The sequence below is a fragment of the Pelobates fuscus genome, chromosome 5, assembly GCF_036172605.1.
Source record: "Pelobates fuscus isolate aPelFus1 chromosome 5, aPelFus1.pri, whole genome shotgun sequence".
Taxonomy (NCBI): Eukaryota; Metazoa; Chordata; class Amphibia; order Anura; family Pelobatidae; genus Pelobates; species Pelobates fuscus.
This window is the reverse complement of record NC_086321.1, coordinates 371,790,385-371,805,742: the sequence shown is the minus strand read 5'-3', so window position 1 is coordinate 371,805,742 and position 15,358 is coordinate 371,790,385. Positions and strand designations below refer to the sequence as shown.

General features: G+C 46.9%; 1 protein-coding gene across 1 annotated transcript in view; it reads right to left on the bottom strand.

Annotated features, from left to right (window-relative positions):
- DCXR (dicarbonyl and L-xylulose reductase) overlaps window positions 1–15,358 on the bottom strand; it is a 31,740-nt gene that overhangs the window by 5,057 nt on the left and 11,325 nt on the right. Inside the window, exons 5-6 of the mRNA XM_063453401.1 lie at window positions 14,797–14,896; window positions 14,579–14,643 (exon numbers count right to left, since the gene is read on the bottom strand). Coding sequence (XP_063309471.1) covers window positions 14,579–14,643; window positions 14,797–14,896 — 165 coding nt within the window. The remainder of the gene's footprint in view (window positions 1–14,578; window positions 14,644–14,796; window positions 14,897–15,358) is intronic.

The window sequence follows — 15,358 nt, the reverse complement described above, 5'->3', positions numbered from 1 at the left end:
TTGTGATGGCTCTGCCCCTGATCTGCCTAGTTGACACTCTCAGCCAATCCTATGGGGAAGTATTGTAATTTGCTCAGACCACCACTTCTGATGATGTCAGCAGACAGTCAGTTCAGAGGCAGAGCCAGCAGCTGCAGACTTGAATACAAGTTATATTTTACTATACTTAGGGAGGCAAGAAGGGGCCAGGGTGGTGGTTTTAACATAATAGGGTCAGAAATACAGGATTGTGTTCCTGACCCTATAGTGCTCCTTTAAGCAAGAGTATGTAAAGAGTAGTTAGGGTTGCCACCTTTCTTGGGAAAAAATACCAGCCTTAATCATTTGTATAATCACAAGGAGTGACATCAGAGAAAATTCTGTAAAATCACCAACAAACTACTCACAGTTTGATTCTGCTGTATAGATGGATTGCTCCCAATGTCTCCCTGTTTCCCATTGTCTCAGTCTCGCAAGTCACCCAGTGTCTCAGTATCCCTATGTATCACAGTGTCAGTGTCCCCATGTCGCCCAGTCCCCTAGTCTCCCAGTGTCTCAGTGTCCCCATTTCTCCCAGTGTCCCAATGTCTCAGTGTCCCCCCATGTCACTAGGATACTGGGGATACAGTGAGACCCTGGGACACTGAGAGACCCTGGGACACTGAGAGACCCTGGGACACTGAGAGACATGGGGACACTGAGAGACCCGGGAACACACAGACATGGGGATACTGGGAGACATTTAGGGAAACTGGTAGAAATGGGGACACTGAGACACTAGGGACACAGACACTGAGATACATGGGGACACAAACATTTGGGGACACTGAGAGACATGGGAACACACAGACATGGGGACACTGGCAGACATGGGAACACTGAGACATTTAGGGAAACTGGGAGAAATGGGGACACTGAGACACTAGAGACACAGACACATGGGGGCATTGAAACATTTGGGGACACTAAGACACTAGGGACACAGAGACATGGGAACACAGACACTGGGAGACTAGGGGACACTGGGAGACTAGGGGACACTGGGATACTAGGGGACACTGGGATACTAGGGGACACAGGGACACTAGGGGACATTGGGAGACAGACACTTGGGGACACATGGGGACAGTTGTGGACATAGACATGGGGACACTGGGACATATAGGGACACTGGGAGACATGGGGACACTAGGCACACTGAGACACTAGGAACACAGACACTGGGACACATGGGGACACTGAAACATTTGGGGACACTAAGACACTAGGGACACAGAGACATGGGAACACAGACACTGGGAGACAGACACTTGGGGACACTGGGAGACATGGGGCAGTTGTGGAGATAGACATGGGGACACTGGGACATATAGGGACACATGGGGACACTAGGCACACTGAGAGACATGGGACACAGACACTGGGAGACTTGGGGACACTGAGACACTAGGGACACTGGCTGGGGGACATGGGGACACTGGGAGAAATTGGGACATAGTGTCTCCGTGTCCCAATGTCTCAGTGTCTCCCAATGTCCCTATGTCTCACAGCGTCCCCATGTGTCTCAGCATCCCCATGTGTCTCAGCATCCCCATGTGTCCCAGTGTCCCCTAGTGTCTCAGTGTCCCTATGTTTTCCAGTGTCCCCAAGTGTCTCAGTGTTCCTATGTGTCCTAGTGTCTGTGTCCCCATGTGTCCTAGTGTCTGTGTCCCCTAGTGTCTCAGTGTCCCCATATGTCCCTTAGTGTCCCCTAGTGCCTCAGTGTCTCCATGTGTCCCCTAGTGTCTCAGTGTCTCCATGTGTCCCTGCTGCCTTTCCCCCCATCCCTCACTTACTGTAGAGCTGCTTTCTGGACCCTGTGTAGCTGCTCCCCCACAGATCAGTGAGTAGTAGAGAGAGGCAGGGATATGCTGTAACTTCCTATCCCTGCCTCTCTCCACACACAGTGACCCCTACTGGCCGGTGCTGGTATTGCAGAGTAATCTCCATTTATTCTGAGAAAAATATCTGCATTTGTATTTCCGGTATTACTGCAATACTGGCACGGTCAGGCAGCCTCAAATACCGGCTGTGCCAGGAAAATACCAGTCAGGTGGCAAACATAAGAGTAGTGTGTAAAAAAAAAAAAAAAAAAAATATATATTTTTTTTTTTTTTAAATCAATGGGCCTATTCCATGGGCCTGGGCCTGGAGCTGCAGCTCCATCAGCCCCTATGTTAATCCGGCCCTGACCCTAGTGAGAGAGCGGGGGATGGGGATGGGGCTATTACCCTTATATGCTGTGACTGGCCCGATTACCCATGACACCATAAGTCAGTAAGGTTTCAGTGACCAATTGGAAGGGTGGTAGGAGGTTGTATAAACTACCCAGGACCTGCTATGGGGAATAGGACTAAGAGGAGAACGGCGGCGGAGAAGGGCAAAGAGGGGCGGTAAGAGGTGTATATTTGCCCACTGTTATTAATGTTATTTCTGTTCATGCTTCAATCTTTTTTGCTTGATATCACAATGTTTAACTTCTGGTACATTTGCACCTCCCATGTTCAAACACACCTGGGCTAGGACCTGGCTGGTGCGGAACAGACCGACCCATATTTTATAGTCTACACACATACGCTTTACTATTCCTGGTTTAGACCCCGACCACTGCTCTACATAATCACTTGCGCGAGATTCTCAGCGGAGCCACAGGCACGTTCACGCACCGATCTGGTTATCGGGGTGACACCTGGCCACTCCTGCTGAGGCGCAGGTGCTCCTCCTTTTCAAAAGAGATTCCGGGGTAATACCAACTTTGCCCCACGGGGACAAACACCCGACAGGGGGGCTCCTCCTGCCCACCCTTATTTTAATTGTTCTACCTACACTACCTACCCCATACTCATACTCTACATCCATACACTCACTCACACACACATTCGTACACACGTCACCCTCCGCTACTGTCATACACGCTTAGGCTTGGCACAGGTACCAAGGGGCAACACCCCCACTGTCAGGATCGGGACAGGGATCCAACACGCAGAGTACAAAGAGTGGAAAGGTACGTATACCGGGCCTTAGAATGGCCGGACTAACGTACCGAGAGTAATAAAGAATAGTCAGAGACAAGCCGAGGTCGAGGGAACGAGAAGACAGATAAGCGAGAGACAAGCCGGGTCAAGGGATAACAGAGAAGCAGGGTAGTACAACGAGCCGAGTCAAAACCAATAGAGCAAACTAGAATACCAGAGCACTGAGTGACTAGACAAGCTAGAACCACGACAGGGCAATGAGCTGAAGTAAGGAGTAAGCTTAAATACCCTGGCTCTGGATGGAAATCACGCCTCTGACAAGTACCGATTGGATATCGGACACTTGAGTGACAGATAGCTCGTGATAGCGTCATGACGTCACGTATTGAGCGTCCTGCTAGAAAAGGACGTGGATTCCTCGCGGCCGGTGTTTAAGTGACTGGATGAACCGCGAGGAACGGAGGAAACAGCTCGCCTGGACGGATAAACCACCAAGTCTCTACCTCCCTTAGAGGTAGAGGCCTCAGGTACCCTGACAGTACCCCCCCTCTCAGATACGCCCACCGGGCGGAATGAACCGGGGCGAGATGGGAAGCGGAGGTGAAATGCTCTGCGAAGGCGAGAAGCATGAACGTCCTCCTGAGGTACCCAACTCCTCTCCTCAGGACCATATCCCCTCCAGTTGACCAGATATTGCAATTTTCCCCTTGAAATTCTGGAGTCAATGATGGAGCTGACCTCGTACTCCTCCCGACCCTCCACCTGAACAGGACGAGGTGAGGAGACCTTAGAGGAGAATTTGTTGCAAATAAGAGGTTTCAACAAGGAGACATGAAAAGAGTTAGGAATGCGTAAGGCAGGTGGCAGAGCAAGGCGATACGCAACCGGATTGATACGAGTGAGAACCCTGTAAGGGCCTATGTAGCGAGGAGCAAATTTCATAGATGGAACTTTTAGGCGAATATTCTTAGTACTCAACCATACCCTATCCCCAGGAACAAAAACAGGAGCCGCTCTTCTATGTTTGTCAGCGTGTTTCTTGAACAGCGAGGAACTATGTAATAGAATTTGCCGAGTCTGATCCCATAATTTCTTCAGGTTGGCGACATGATCATCAACCGACGGTATCCCCTGAGAAGAGGAAACCGAAGGAAAAATCGAAGGATGAAAGCCATAGTTCATGAAGAAAGGGCTAGAGCGAGTTGAATCGCAAACAAGGTTATTGTGTGCGAACTCCGCCCAAGGAATCAGACCGACCCAATCGTCCTGGTGTTCGGAAACAAAGCAACGCAGATACTGTTCGATCTTTTGATTAGTACGTTCAGCAGCTCCGTTAGACTGAGGGTGATAGGCAGAGGAGAAGTTCAATTTGATGCCCATTTGAGAACAAAAGGATCTCCAGAAACGTGAGACAAATTGAGAACCTCTATCAGAAACAATCTCTGAAGGAATCCCATGTAGACGAAAAACCTCTCTCGCAAAAATCTCCGCCAATTCAGGAGAAGTCGGAAGTTTAGGTAATGGCACGAAATGGGCCATCTTAGTAAATCTATCCACCACCGTGAGAATAACAGTCTGTCTCTTGGAAGCAGGCAAATCAACGATAAAGTCTATGGACAAACAGGACCAAGGTTTCTCAGGAATGTCCAAGGGGTGTAACAGGCCACATGGAGATGCATGAGGTAGTTTAGTCTTGGCACAAGTCTCACAAGCTGCGACGAACTCCTCAATATCTTTTCGAAGTGAAGGCCACCAGAAATCCTTGGATATCAGAGAGTATGTCTTGCGAATACCAGGATGACCAGCTATTTTACTTTCATGAAAACATTGTAAGAGCTCCAGTTGAAGTTCAGGAGGAACAAAGTTTCTTCCCTCAGGAGTGTTTCCGGGAGCTAGATGTTGTGACTTCAAGATCTGGTCAAGTAGCGGAGAATGAATTTTGAGACTGGTATTAGCAATAATATTGCATTTGGGTACAATGGAGGACAAAAGTGGTTCAACTGAAGCAGAGGGTTCATATTGGCGAGATAGCGCATCGGCTTTAGAATTCTTTGACCCAGGTCTGTAAGTCAGAACGTAATTGAAATGGGTAAGAAACAACGACCAACGAGCCTGCCTGGAGGACAGACGCTTGGCCTCTCCGATATAAGACAAGTTTTTGTGGTCTGTCAGAATGGTAACAGGATGTAATGTACCTTCCAATAAATGTCTCCATTCTTTCAAAGCCTTGATAACCGCTAGTAATTCTCTGTCACCAATGTCATACCTGCTTTCAGTACCGGTCAATTTTTTAGAGAAAAATCCACATGGATGTAATGGTTTATCAACACCCAACCTTTGAGATAGGACAGCACCTAAACCAGTCTCTGATGCGTCTACCTCAAGTAAAAAAGGCAGAGAAGTGTCGGGGTGAACTAAAATTGGAGCGGAAGCGAAAAGCTCCTTGAGAGTCTTGAACGCAAGGAGAGCTTCAGTAGTCCAATTCTTAGTATCAGCCCCCTGTTTGGTCATGTTAGTGATAGGTGCAATAATGGAAGAATAGCCCTTAATAAAGCGCCTATAATAATTAGAAAAACCAATAAATCTCTGTACGGCTTTAAGACCTTTGGGTAAAGGCCACTCTAGAATGGATTGGAGCTTATCCGGATCCATCTTGAATCCCTCCCCAGAGATCACATAGCCGAGAAAGGTTACCTGGGTTTGATCAAAGCTACATTTCTCCAACTTGCAGTACAAGCCATGCTGGAGAAGCTTGTGCAAAACCCTCCTGACTTGTTTGTGATGAATCTCAATCTCACTAGAATGAATGAGTATATCATCTAGGTATACAATGACGCAATCTTGCTGAAATTCCCTAAGAACCTCATTTATCAGATCTTGGAATACAGCTGGTGCATTGCATAACCCAAAAGGCATAACAGTATATTCATAGTGACCATATCGAGTATTGAATGCCGTCATCCACTCATGTCCCTGCTGAATTCTCACCAAGTTATATGCCCCTCTGAGGTCTAACTTGGTGAAAATCGTAGAGCCCTTCAAACGATCGAAGAGTTCGGTAATCAAGGGAATCGGGTAGGCATTTTTAATGGTTATCTTATTTAGGCCTCGATAATCAATACAAGGTCTCAAAGAACCATCCTTCTTTTTAACAAAAAAAAATCCAGCCCCGGCAGGGGAGGAGGACCTTCTAATGAATCCCTTATCTAAATTTTCGTGAATATACTCCTCTAGAACTGAGTTCTCTTTCGTGGATAACGGGTATACATGACCTCTGGGCGGCATGGTACCAGGGAGTAGGTTAATTTTGCAATCAAAGGACCTGTGTGGAGGTAAGGTATCGGCTTTCTTTTTGTCAAATACAGCCTTTAAATCTAGATACTGAGACGGAATTTGTGTCTCTGTAGGGTTGTCAGAGTTAGCTGATGTGTTGGTTAAGCCGAGAGGTGAGACCTTCCGCAAGCATTTCTCTTGACAATTCTGTCCCCACGAAACTATCTCCCCTGACTCCCAATTAATAATAGGGTTATGTCTCCTCAACCAGGAGTACCCCAGAACTATGGGAATAGACGGAGAAGAAATGAGCAGTAAGGATATGTCTTCTCTATGTAGGATGCCAACAGTTAAGTTAATCGGTATGGTCTCATGGAAAATAACAGGCTCAAGTAACGGTCTACCATCGATGGCCTCAACAGCCAGTGGTGTCTCTTTTAACTGGGATGGAATAGCATGCTTGGCAGCAAAACCCTGATCTATAAAGCTCTCAGCAGCTCCAGAATCGATTAGTGCCATAGTCTTAACTACTCCCTTCTCCCACTTTAAAGAAACGGGTAACAAAAGCCTGAGCTCCTTGTAGTTGTGAATAGAGGACAAAGTAGAAACACCCAAGGCCTGTCCTCTAGAGGAACTTAGGTGCGAGCGTTTCCCGAACGATTGGGACAATTTAGGCGTAAATGACCCCTGACTCCACAATACATACATAAACCCTCCCTTCTCCTGTACTGTCTCTCCCTTTCAGTGAGATGAGTACTGCCTATCTGCATAGGTTCAGGAATACGTAAGTCTTCGAACTCAGAGATTTGAAAGGTAGGCGCTAGTTTAACGGAGGGTCTACGGGTCCTATCTCGAGTGTTCTGCCTCTCTCTTAAGCGTTCATCAATACGAGATATAAAAGAAATTAAATCCTCCAAATTTTCAGGGAGTTCTCTAGTAGCGACCTCGTCAAGAATTACATCTGATAACCCATTCAGAAACACATCTATATAAGCCTGTTCGTTCCACTTAACTTCTGCCGCCAAGGACCTGAACTCTAGTGCATAATCCACAAGTGTTCGATTGTCCTGTCTAAGGCGCAACATTAATCTAGCTGCATTGACCTTTCTGCCAGGGGGGTCAAAAGTTCTTCTAAACGCAGCTACAAAGGCATTATAATTATAGACTAGTGGATTATCATTCTCCCATAAAGGATTGGCCCATCTCAAAGCTTTTTCAATGAGTAGAGTAATAATAAATCCAACCTTTGCTCTATCTGTAGGATAAGAGCGGGGTTGTAATTCGAAATGGATGCTAATCTGGTTTAGAAAGCCACGACACTTCTCCGGTGACCCGCCATAACGTACTGGTGGGGTAATACGGGAAGAAGCACCTACAGTGGCTACCTCTAGACCAGAGACTGCAGGAGAGATAGAAGGAGTACGTGTCTCCTCAGGTGGATTACTAGCACGAGACAAAAGTGCCTGTAGTGCCAAAGCCATCTGATCCATCCTATGTTCCATGGCGTCAAACCTGGGATCCGAAGAACCAAGCTGACTGTTTGTACCTGCAGGATCCATTGGCCCTGTCGTAATGTCAGGATCGGGACAGGGATCCAACACGCAGAGTACAAAGAGTGGAAAGGTACGTATACCGGGCCTTAGAATGGCCGGACTAACGTACCGAGAGTAATAAAGAATAGTCAGAGACAAGCCGAGGTCGAGGGAACGAGAAGACAGATAAGCGAGAGACAAGCCGGGTCAAGGGATAACAGAGAAGCAGGGTAGTACAACGAGCCGAGTCAAAACCAATAGAGCAAACTAGAATACCAGAGCACTGAGTGACTAGACAAGCTAGAACCACGACAGGGCAATGAGCTGAAGTAAGGAGTAAGCTTAAATACCCTGGCTCTGGATGGAAATCACGCCTCTGACAAGTACCGATTGGATATCGGACACTTGAGTGACAGATAGCTCGTGATAGCGTCATGACGTCACGTATTGAGCGTCCTGCTAGAAAAGGACGTGGATTCCTCGCGGCCGGTGTTTAAGTGACTGGATGAACCGCGAGGAACGGAGGAAACAGCTCGCCTGGACGGATAAACCACCAAGTCTCTACCTCCCTTAGAGGTAGAGGCCTCAGGTACCCTGACACCCACACACACATCTGATCTATATAGGACACACGAGCAACTGCACACCACAACACCACGCACGCCTCCGCGGGGCTGCGCCGTCGACCCGGGTCCTTGCGCCGCACGGGCGCACCCCCTGCGGACGAACACACCTCATTGCGGGTGGGAACCAAGGCATACCACCGCACTACCATGTCCGTCATGACACTCAACTGCAGAGGCTTGAATATACCGGAACGCCGTACTCACCTACTGAGGGTACTGCGACAGAAACACATATCGATAGCGATGCTACAAGAGACTCATTTTAGGGAAGGCGCAGCTCCCAAACTCCGTAACGCCTACTACCCTATAAGTTACTGCAACAATCACCCGTTGGCTCGTCGGGCAGGAGTTGCGATACTGATTGCCGCTGACTTAGGATTCCAGGAACCGGACAGAATGGTTGACGAACATGGACATTTCCTCTTCCTAAAAGGGGTGATGGCCGACAGAGTGTACACTCTTGCATCCATTTATATACCCAATTCGAAACAAGCACAATTTCTAAGGGGCGCACTACGCAAACTACACGGATTCTCGGAGGGAGCACTGATTGTGGGAGGGGACTTTAATGCCCCTTTGGACCCACTTATAGACTCGTCCACTGGCCATAGCAGCCTCCCACAAACCCACATTAGATCCATACGTTCTATCGCGCCTAGAACTCCAGCACAAACGCTCACAGCTAGTCGAAACATATGGCGAATTAATGGAAGCCAGGCGTAACTTGACAGCCCTCCTCACACAAAGACACCTACGTACGTTTCAAAGATCGAAAAACTTTTTCTACACACACGCGAACAAGGGAGGGAAGTTCCTTGCACGCCTTCTCCGAGGAGATATGACGCGCACACAAGTACGAAGGATTCGCTTGTCATCGGGCAGGGTATCTCCATACCCAGAGGAAATAGCAGGGGAATTTCGAGAATACTATAACTCCCTATATAACCTTCACCAACCGGGGGACCCTGCTCATAGGCGAGACTCGTCATTACACATGCGAACGTACCTACAAGATACTATACGGACGCGGGTAAACCCGGAGGCGGCATCTATGCTTGACGAACTGATTACCACTGAGGATCTCGCCACAGCACTTAAAAACACGAAAACAGGAAAAGCACCGGGACCGGATGGGTTCTCCACGGGCTACTACAAACGCTACGCCCAGATATTACTACCATGGCTGACAAAGGCTGTCAACAGGGTGACGGATGGGGGACACTTTGGCGTGGAATCCCTAACAGCGACTATAACTGTCATACTCAAACCCGGGAAGGACCTGGAACAATGCAGCAGTTACCGCCTGATCTCCCTGCTGAATGTGGACACGAAGCTCCTAACGAAAGTTCTGGTGACCAGACTTCAACGGATATTGCCGAGCCTAGTTCATGTGGACCAGACGGGATTTATCCCGGGCCGAGAGTCACGGGATAGTACGTTACACCTGTTTTCTATACAACATCAATCACGGAAATATCAGAAGCACCTCCTGCTGTTATCCACGGACGCAGAAAAGGTCGGGTTGACTGGTCGTGCATGACCCATGCGCTCCGGTATATGGGTATAGGACAGAGGACCATGGCGTGGATCTCTGCCCTGTACAGCTTGCCGAGAGCGTCGGTGCGTGTTAATGGAGCTCTGACTACGAGCTTTGGAATCGCAAATGGTACCAGGCAGGGATGTCCCCTGTCGCCACTCTTGTTCGCTCTCTCCCTGGAGCCACTCCTACAGGAAATTCGGGATTGTCCTGACATTCACGGCTATTCATGGCAAGGCATATGCGGACGACCTCCTATTCTTTATTTCCCAGCCACGATCACGCTACCGTGCCTACTTTCAGAAATCGACAAATTTGGCCAGATATCTGGGTTTAAGCTAAACCTAGCGAAATGTGAGGCGCTAAATATCACTGTCTCCGCGGCAGAATACGAGACCCTGGGCCTGCTCTTCCCATTTCGCTGGTGCGCAGGAGCAATGAAGTATCTAGGCATCTGGATTCCCACAAATCCACAAGAAATATACCGGCTCAACTTCGCACCGCTCTTGCAGAAAATTGAATAGGATCTGAAAAAATGGGCCTACCCGCACATTACGTGGCACGGCCGCATAGCGGTACTTAAAATGAACATTCTCCCGAGGGTTCTTTACCTATTTCAGACCATACCGGTAGCATTGCCGGCGATATTTTTCTCGACCCTTAAGTCGGCAGTTATTCATTATACATGGAGAGGGGAAAGATCCAGATTATGTCACGATTTATTATGCATGCCCAGGCACAGAGGGGGCCTCGCACTGCCGGACTTTAAAAAATATCACCAAGCCGCGACGCTACAGCGAACCCTGGAATGGCACGAAACGGACACAATCAAGCAATGGGTGACTCTAGACGAGGATGGGGATTGGGGATTCTGCAAAACTAAAGACGACGGTGTGGAGGAGGCGGGCAACTAGGGGCAATAGGAGACAGGATGAGGGCCCTGTAGCACAAACATTACTCGTGGGAGAGTCTCAGGGACAAAACATTCACTCCGACACAATGGGACAAAGCCCTGATATAGCAACATAAAAGCTCTTCTTCTAGCTCCCACTATCAAGAGGTAAATTACAAACTGCTCTCCATGTGGAATAGAACACCGGTATTGCTTCACAGGATCTTCCCCAATACCCCACTAACGTGCTGGAGATGCCAGGAAGACAATGGGACTCTATTGCACATCTGGTGGGAATGCAAGCTTATCGCCCCATTTTGGAATCGAATCAAATCTGACGTTCTCCTAATCCTCGGAGACGATACCGAATGGTGGGAAGAATTAGCCTTACTACACATTTCCTCACAACCATTGTCCGCATACAAAAAAATCTGTTCTGCGCCACCTATTGAACGCGGCCAAATCACTAATTCCGGTATACTGGAAGAAAGCGGATATCCCCACAAGGGAAGAGTGGGTTCATGGAGTTGAGGATATCAGGGCGGCAGAGGCGCTTCAGGCAGAATTGACAGGCAGGGAAGCAAAATATGTTGATACATGGGCGCCATGGTTCACCTTCCGCGCGAGACCGTGGGGGGGTGCCGGCAAGGGGGGGGGGGGGGCGGCTTGGGGCCGGAGGATGGTGCAGCCCTTGCGACATACCTATTTCATACGTTACGACCTATGACGCTAATGGTAGCAGACATCACACCTCACGCACTGACCGCACCACCCCGACTAGATAGGACATTACCACGGATGGCTCAAACTAACAAAGACGCCCTCGGAGGACATACACACGCACAATTAATCAGACAGAATATAATCAAACATCGCCCCTACTAGGGCTATGCGATAAAGCACCAGGACACGTGCCCTTACAGACAACGGTGGCGGGCTTCGGATCCCCACTGTCCTCACGGATGTAAGGGGACGAACCAAGACGGGTCTGACACTACTGTGATGTTCGCGACCGGCCGGTTGCTAGGCATCCGACGACCTGGCCTCGTCTCCATAGGGACTCTGCCCACACAACACAGGACAATAATGACTGACTAGGAACTGGTCGGACACGCAAAACACTTGATTGTAGGGGTGACGCTGAATTCACCGACAAACATATATAGGAGCCCCGTGACTCCACACCCCTTACCCACGTACAACAAAAAATTAAATTATTCATATTACGAGAAACCCTAGACAGCACGCGTCTCACGCCTCCACCAATACATGCTACCTGCTAAGCGGCTTCCTTCACACTCCATCCGCGACACGCACGACCTGGCAACTCATAGACCAACCAGGGACATAGCACGGACGTTAGAAAGACCAGTAGGGCCTCTGGGAACTCCACGAAGAGGCGAGGGTGATGGTTCCGACGGGACATTCCCGGCGATTTCCCGCACTGGATCTGTCACACGAAATACGGGCAGCCACAGTAAGAATGGGGGCAACATATCTGGTAGTTCATACCACTGGAGGGACTATTTAACACACTATAATGAGATCTCATTGAACCGGTACCACTCTCTTCTCTTTCCATCTACAATGGCTGTCCTGTGCCATGCCACTTTACTGCCACCACTCATCACTGGACCCCTTATGGGTCATGCTATACTCTAACACAACACATCACATCACACTTTTCAACAAGAAATTATGACACTAACCGTTAGTAGACACGCATTCTTAAGGAACTGCTGCATGTTAATATACCCACACCGCTCTAGCTCTTGGTGGACTTGTTTGGTTAACCACGGTCTTAACTAGACGTAGCGATGTATCTCCTGATGGGGAACACGGTGGTAACTGAAACATGTTATCTCGTGTAACCTGTTATTGCAACTGTAACTGATTCTGTTTCCGAATGTACCTTCTGTTTGGATATACGATGCTTTTACATTATAATCTTGCATTTTGTTATTAATGCGGGCCTGCGAGCCTAAACTTAATGATTATTCAAAAAAGATGTCCATTGTGGGGCGCGAGTTTGACATGTTTGGTGTAAATGAATACATTTACCTAGTTATTCAATCAAGTGTCAATTTCCAAGAATTCATGGGGAATTTAAAACTTCAGGACACAGCAGCAGAATTTAATCTTCCAAGTTTGAATATTTTGGCTTGAAATCTGAAATTTACATTGAATATCTGACAATTTACACTTTAGTAAAACCCTACTGGTCTCAATATGGACACTGTAAGCACGATAAATATTTCATCTCACGGAATTGGTTATATTAACTGGATTCCACTGCCACTGTCCATTTATTTAACATTGAATGAGGATCCCTGGTCACCCACAGCCCGGCCCTGACTGGAAGTGGCTAAAGCGGAGTTCCCCCTTCCTCCTAGCCATACCAATTCATACCAGCAACGGGTGCATTTATAGGCTGAAAGCGGTCAGCTGACATCCCGTCTGTGCTTCCTCATTAGCCCAAGCAGCACAGACGGGATGAGCTACTGGGGACTCCCGTATAGCATTAAAACATTGAAAATGGTTTAGTGGTGAAAGGAAGGAAGGAGCCAGGGGTCTTCAGACACTAGAACCACTACAATGAGATGAAAGGCAGAGTTGGACATGCAGCAATTTTAACAGAAAGTGATACATTTATAGCAACCACTAAATGTATCCTACAAGACCCTAAGGATATTGCATTTGTTCTAAACATAGCACTTTGCATCAAAATTGATCCATATTTGCCTTTTTTTTTTTAAATAACCAAAAAAACAAAACCTGAATTGTGTGTCTTTTGAGCTGCGTTCTTGCATTAAAGATCAATTTAATTCTGGTACATCACAGACTCATTTACAATTTCAAAATGACCATCCATGTGACCAGTTTTCATATTAAGATGTGTTCCCAGGCACCGCTTTCTCTCCCCCCTCGGGTTAATACAGAAGACGACATTCCTTTAATCTAAGGTGTGTCTGTGTGTTGGAGTGTAATAAACAGATCGTATCGGGTTCATGTGCCAAATATATAATGGCTCTGGAATTTTTTTGTCTAACATGTTTTCAAGTTTGCGGACGGATATTGGACATTATAATAATGTCTTCATTTACTAGAGGTTTTAGTAGTCAGATTCTCTATAACCTTGCCCGTATCTTTATCTTTTTCTTTTTCAGTTCTGTTTTCAATTCAATGCAATATATATATTTTCAGTGGACTTTGAAATATATATTGAAATTCAAAGCATTTGACAAGATTTGTCCTCATTCACATCCTGTATCTAAGCTATTCTTTCAATTCGGCTACTCTGGCCTGGAATCTATAGTTCACTTTGAATTCTTGCTTTTGTAAATGACCCGGATAGTAATCATTTACACGTTTGTGTATTGTCTCTGACTGCCTGCAGCTTGGGTTGAATGAAGAAGTTTTATTGTATATTACATGTAACGAGGAAATCAGGCACATAGGTTAAACATAAAACCAAAGACTGTTAACGGCATCGAACACAGAGTAAAAAATGGGCATTAAAAAAAAACAAAAAAAAAACAAAAACTTTGTATAAACATTTTCATTGCTGGGAAGTGTTTTAGTATTATATTTTATATACTTTTTTTAAGGAAAATTCAGCGTAACAGAAATCATTGCAACAACTAATAACAATTGTAGTCACAATGTGATCTATTGATCAATAGGTTTTCATATCAAGTTAAAACATACAAAGTATGGGGTGTCACCTTATTAGGGCCCAGTTCCAGCGCCATCACCTTGGTCAGCGTGTCTAAGGCTCCTTTGGTGGCACCTGTAAATAAAACACCTAATTTGGCATTGTTGTGTATGGTGGAACCTCACAAACATTACATAGTTCTATGTGGCATTGCTCGGACAGATTTCATTTACGCCCATTAAAGGTGCAGGTCACTAGCTATACCTCCTCAGAAGTTCTGATGCTTACAGTATACAGAATGGTCTTGCAGTGCACGCTGAGAAGCTTGACTTGAAACATTAACAATGGCACCAGGTACCTCACGTGCAATCATCTGGCGGGCAACGATCTGATGGGGAGATGGGAGGGAGATATGTTAATATACAGGAAAACTGTTCACATGCCCCACGTCGGAGAGACACAGCACTACAGCAATGATGCCCAAACAGTAAATGGCATAATAAAAAATGTAAAGAAATATAGGGATCTATGTTTTGGGCACCCTACTAGAGACCTTTTACTGTGGGAGTTGGAATGTGGCAAAAAGACTGAGGCTTCATCCCAAAGTTTAATGTTATGGCCTCTCCCAAATATATTAACTGAAACCCCTCCCAATATCAGCTGTATGCTGCGTCCTAGGTTTAACTTAAACCCCAACACGTCTCATCAAACTGTGACATCAAATCTTTTAATTCATTCAGAGTATTATAAAAACTCTACACCTGATGTATTAACCCCAAGACATGCTGCCGCAGCAGTGCCCCAATATTGTGCAGTAACGTGTCACCGTCACACAGTGTTATTTCTCGCT